Source organism: Uloborus diversus, chromosome 1, assembly GCF_026930045.1.
Source record: "Uloborus diversus isolate 005 chromosome 1, Udiv.v.3.1, whole genome shotgun sequence".
NCBI classification, from domain to species: domain Eukaryota; kingdom Metazoa; phylum Arthropoda; class Arachnida; order Araneae; family Uloboridae; genus Uloborus; species Uloborus diversus.
Window position 1 is genome coordinate 161,922,203 of NC_072731.1, and position 6,000 is coordinate 161,928,202.

At 29.3% G+C, this 6,000-nt stretch overlaps 1 protein-coding gene across 1 annotated transcript in view; it reads right to left on the reverse strand.

Annotated features, from left to right (window-relative positions):
• Window positions 1–4,714, reverse strand: part of LOC129222584 (PCI domain-containing protein 2-like) — a 28,602-nt gene extending 23,888 nt beyond the window's left edge. The window contains exons 1-4 of the mRNA XM_054857102.1: window positions 4,576–4,714; window positions 2,554–2,595; window positions 2,310–2,434; window positions 746–811 (exon numbers count right to left, since the gene is read on the reverse strand). Of these exons, the coding sequence (XP_054713077.1) occupies window positions 746–811; window positions 2,310–2,434; window positions 2,554–2,595; window positions 4,576–4,611 (269 nt within the window). The 5' untranslated portion in view covers window positions 4,612–4,714. The remainder of the gene's footprint in view (window positions 1–745; window positions 812–2,309; window positions 2,435–2,553; window positions 2,596–4,575) is intronic.
• Window positions 4,715–6,000: the final 1,286 nt, after the last annotated feature.

Genomic DNA, 6,000 nt, shown 5'->3' on the forward strand with positions numbered 1-6,000 from the left:
TAAACTTTTAGTAATGCAATGTTTATCTTGTTTTCAATCATGAATCCATGAAAGCAAGAGATGAATGTTTTCATTAGTTTATCCACAGATTTTGAAGATAATCATTGTTCCATAATGATATTAATCAAAAATTATTGGACAATGTACATATCTGCAGCAAATGTATCTGCTCACAACATGCATCTGAATTATTTAGCTATGATTGCTACATGCATTCTGGGCACAATTAAGCTTATTTCTATGACCTGATAAAACTTTCCCACAAGAATGAGGAAAAGCACCCTGCACAATGCTATAACCCCAGTAGACAGCATTAAAATATGAAGGGCTACAGGGAAGAACAATCAAAGTCCATTTTTCTAAAAAACTGGTTAACCTATGGGAACATGTAAATTATTATAGACAGTATTCAAGAGAAATATTATTCAGGCAAGAATAATCATAGTGAGTGAGCTTTAACAGGGAAGAATGAGGCTAACTTAAAAATGATTTGAGATTTCAAGCTCAAAAACGTAATGAGGGGAATTTGAGCATGGTGGACTATGATCATTCTTCCCCGTGGCCCTTCATATAACAATATCTTGACGTTTTAGGGATCTAAATTGCTTGGAGTCAAGCCACTATATATGTTAAAAATTTTTTTTTTCTCTTCATTAAATAAAAATTAAAAAGCAGTTCAAGTCAAATGAACAGATGTTTGAAAAGAAAATGAAGAAGAATTTGACATAAAAACATTGAAGGATACTGTATTAAAGAAAAGTGATGCTTGAATGCTTCCACATAATTTTCTTTATTAATTTCATGGATACACCTTAAAAGAAAAGAAAAGGTAAGCAATCTGTATGTTTCAACAATCTTATAAATGATTAACATTACTATTCATAGATTATTAAAACAATTTTTGTTGAAAACTTTAATTCCTTAAAAGTTACTATCCTTTTATTAATTTTTACGAAAACGTAAATAATCATGTATATAAAAAAGGAAATAATTAATGGTCAAAGGTTAACTTTAAGAACAGCATTCACACCAAAACATGTAAAGTTTTCCTTACAACTAGTCTGAGTAGGACAACTGTCCAAGGATAATGTGAAAATCTTCTGTACAAAGGAACAATCGTTAATAGTTCAGATACAGTTTTTTTTTGGAGGGGGGGGGGGATGCTGTACATTAAGCAAAAGCATTTACAATGCAAGAATATACAGAAGGTTTTAACCAGCGATGTGCTAAATCATTAAAAATGTAGATTCGTGGATACAGATCATTGGTGTCCAGATCGCCAAAAACCGACACGGAAAACACTTTTTTTTTAATTCAGCTCAATTCCTTAACAAGTAAAAAATTTGTGTCAGAAAATATTCCCATAGGGGAGAAAGGCACAAGGATCGACAGGGAGAACATCCACTAGAACATTATTCATTCTTAAAAGAAGACACTGCTAGGAAGAGCAGTCATGCATAATATAGACAAATGCATGAACTAGGACCTATGCATTATGCAGTCAAACCACTTTACCTGGTCTCATATCTAGTGGGAATTAATCTAAATCCAGAGTTTTGTCCAGGTCCGTGACCTTCAAGGTCGTGCCGTTTGGTAGTAAGTCTGTGAAAGAGTAATAATGAACCCTTTGAAGTTAGGAAAAGCTCAGACTCATTTTATTATTTTCTGTTTGGGGACTTTTTATTATTTCTACCAACACAGAACAAACTCACGGATGTTGTACATATATGCTCTTGGAATTCATATGTTAAAAAAAAAAAGTCATGGGGCTTTTGGAACTTAAGAGAAGAAGCGATCTACAAGTGTGTTTGATCGCACTTTATACAAGTACTCATTGTGAATAAGGATTTGAATATTATCAAACTTAAATTGGGAAATTTTTCATAACATTTGGCCTGAACCCCTTCCAAAAAAAAAAAAAGCATTTTATACATTCCTGAGTCTATTTCTTGAGAATAAAATTTGAATCATCAACTCGCAGACGTGCAAATAGTCTTTTTAAATTTTTTTTTTCAATTGAAACAAAATATTTAAGTTTTTTTTCTAACCAGTTTATAAAATCCTCATAAATATAAAGTATACATAAAAATATGTAACAAGTAGTAAGTCTTCGTCTCAGAGCAACAATAAGACATCTAACCCAGGAATAACAGTAAGATATCTTACTGTTGCTCTGAGGCGATGAAGTATTTTTTAAGACTTCACAGTAAACAATTAAATCAAGCTTCAAATTTTTTGTTAAATCAATCTTCATGAAGTACTGTAATTTCATACAAATAAAAATATTTCAAAGATATAACAAAACTAACCTAATATGAAGTAATACAACATCATCCCATGGTTGCTGAAAAATTCTTTTAACACTTGAATCAGCATTATATGCAGAGTAAATTTTTGGGTTAAAAGCATGAACATCTTGAATTGAAAGACACATCTGAAAAAAAAAAAAAAAAAAAAATGAAGAATTCAGAAAAAAAAAAAAAAATGTTAATAGTCACATAATATCCATTTTGAGCCAAATTAAATGTGTTAGAAACCCAATTTGTTGCTTACGGCTGTATAATCGCCATTTCCAGCACGAAGGGAATCTTCAATCTGGAAAACAGAAAACTATATGAAAGCTATTTTTCATAGAAGCTCAGAAAAGAAACAAAATACAAAACATGAATGCTAACAAAATTGAACCAAAAATTACTATCAAAAATATCAACAATTAGACTTATTTCTCTTTTCTCCACTATTGTATTCTAACTTTTTTATAGTTCAGAAATAAAAGACATCATTTAAAAATATCTCGACTAACAATATAACTTTAATTTTTGAAATATTTTTAAAGACTAAAATCAAGTTTGAGTGTCAACTTCTGCTTCAGTTAAAATATGACAATAGCAATAAGCAGTAAAACTACTGTCCTTAAGCCAGCATTAAGGCATAACTACTTGCTTTTACACCAAGAGCCCGGTAGCGTGTTTTTTTTGGGGGGGGGGGCTTTCAAAGGGATCAATTAATCTATTCCATATATTAAAAAAATAATTGACCTTTTTATTTCAACTATTATTTCTTATTAGACTTCTCTATAACTTAAAAATACCTTTTAGTTATATACAATGAACATAAAACAAAGCATATTTGAATAAAAGCAGTTTTGTTTGCTAAAGAAGTAATACTTTAGTCAGTGGCAAGAGTGGCAGAATACACTTAAGTCACTGATTTCAAATTCAAGGGAACGTAATATCACGATTTGTCCTTTAATTCAAATTTAATTCAATTTAATTTAATTCAAATTATAAATGTTAATTCAATAATTAACATTTATAAAATAAGTTGCGAGAAAAGTCATTAAGACCAGGAGGTTATTTTTGAGAAGTAATAGATCTCTTTTCAGCTTATTAAAAATGCAAAATGAAATAAATCACATGGCAGTCTCTTGGAAAAACCATAATATTCACAGAAACAGCATGTAATATCAAAATGTTATCTCAACTGTATCATGGCTTTAAGAACAAATCAGCAAAGAAATAGTTTCTGAGTTCTTCAATAAAACTAATATGTTATGAAGTTATTATTTTCTTAATTAAATTATTTTATGGTCAAAATATAAATTATAAAATCTTGAGTGTGGGTTTGATTAATAATCTTGCCCTTGTGTTATAATCATTATAACCGTGTTCCTAATTAAAGCCGATCATTTTATATTATCTCGGTAAAATTATATAGAGTTCGGTATTTAATTTGTTTGAAATGTTAAAAATACTTTACATCCCCATTTAAAGTTATATTAATGCAAAACATTTATGTGCTTAAAAGTAGATTAGTTAGCCTAAAGGGATCCTAAAACTTTTAAAAATGAAATCATGCACAATATTGTATGAAACATTGTGGGGGGTGGGAGTATGCTTTTCAATTTCCTGGACACCCTCCAAAAATTATTTTTGTATCCGTCACTGCAACAGCCCAGTTGTGACATTTAGTTATATGCCAAAAACAAAGGATTTGCTCTCTCATTGCTTATAGCGGTGATTTTTGACAGCAACACATTATTGTAATGTAAAAGCATTAGCGGTGTATATTCCACAAATTTTGGAAATGAACTTTTTTCCAAAATGGGCACAGAGATCAATGTAATATACAAGACAGCCTGTTTATCACATCCAGAGACTGCAGTTTTGTTCTTATTAGACTCATCAGTCTGGATTGGTGAATAACTAAGCAGGAGGCAGATGTGATCTCACAGAAGCTGGGAGTGCCACAAACTAGTAGAAAAGTAAATTTATCTCACCAACGAGCATCCGAAACATGGTACGGTTCGAGTCGAACCGCTTCAAGTAACGAAATTTTTCCATATTAATACAAGCTTTTCATGATTCATATCTGACACTTAGTATAAGTTTGGAAGGAAAACAGAAGTTTCATTATTAAACGAAGTTTAAGGTAGAAATTTAATAATACATCCCGGAAAGGTCAACAGCATATTAATGTACCAATTGCAAAGCAATTTCATAATTTAAAACGAAAAAGGAAAAAACAAAAACTAAAATGATCAAAGAAATTCTATCTTAAGTTGGGAAAACTTACAGTGTTAAGATATTGATTTAACGATACAAAGGACATTTTTTTTTCAAAACAAATGGTAACAAATTTAAAATATAATACGTTCTACATCAACGAAAATGGAAAAATCATAAACAACCGCGGAAAACTCGCGATTTTTTTTTCACGTTCGGTTAGAGACCGAAAGATTCTGAAAGCGTCAGGGTGAAATAGTGCAATATCTTCGCTTTTCTACTTGATTTTCTTATCGTTCATGCTGCCATCTAGCGAACACATGTATGAGTATCAATCAATATTAATTATAAAATAAAATTGAAAGCCCTTAATTTTGTCTTCTTTTTTGTTCCGTATTCATTTATTCTTTATAATTAGCCAAAATATAAATATTTGAAGAATTAAAAAGGTTACATTTAGCGTTTATGATGGAAAAAAAATGAAAAATAGACTTTTTCAGTTACATACATAATTATTTACTTTAGTGCAATCTTATAAAGAAAAGAGAAGAAGAATGTATTATTTTTGGTTACACTTGGTGTAAATGGATGAATAAATAAATTTTCAAATTTAGTAACATATAAACATGATAAAATTCAAATTGCTTATAATTGTTAGTAATAATAAAATTATTCAAAGAGACAGGAATAAAGTAGCATTATTAAACGTTTTTTCATTTGGGTTATTCTGAATAAATACATTGTGCATTTGCATGAAATAGACTTAGGATATGTAATAGCTACGATTCATAAAAAGAGTAATTTAAAATTGGACGACAAACATTGGACGTTCTTGGGAATTGGTATTTGTTACATTTGGAGGATGTAAAATTAATCCTCTGAACAAAAAATTAATGTAACCTCAACTAATGAAAGTACTCAATAAACTTCGGTAAAAAATATTTTAGAAATGAATAAAAAAAGTATTAATGGAATTATTTCCTTCCTATTCATTTACTTTTTACACTTAGTATTCATTATTAATTAATGCCAGGTGAAAAATAATTATGTACAATAGAATAAAAGTTATTAAACTAGTTTGTTGATAATCATGTCTTTAAAAAGTGAAAAAGGTGAAAAATGTCAGTTAATTAAAAGTGAGCAACAAAAATTTTTAATTGGAAAAGAAATCAAATTCGTTTACAACAAATTTAATGATGAACATATCAGTTTAAAATATGAGTTTCAGTTTTACATCAAATACAAAAAAGAAAAAAAAGCCCTCAAACATTTTAGTCTGCAAGACGCTCATATGTGAAACATTTTCTATGCTAAAATTCTACATGAAAATATTTTATTGTAATAATGATAAAGGTTATTAGAAATGACTACTTAACATCAGAGTTTGTGATTTTTTAATTTTCTATTTGAATCAAAAAACTCGGATTTTTTTTATTCAGTTTTTTTTTTTTAATCTTGAAACATTTGTAGATTAGGGTTGGTTGGGGTACTGGGT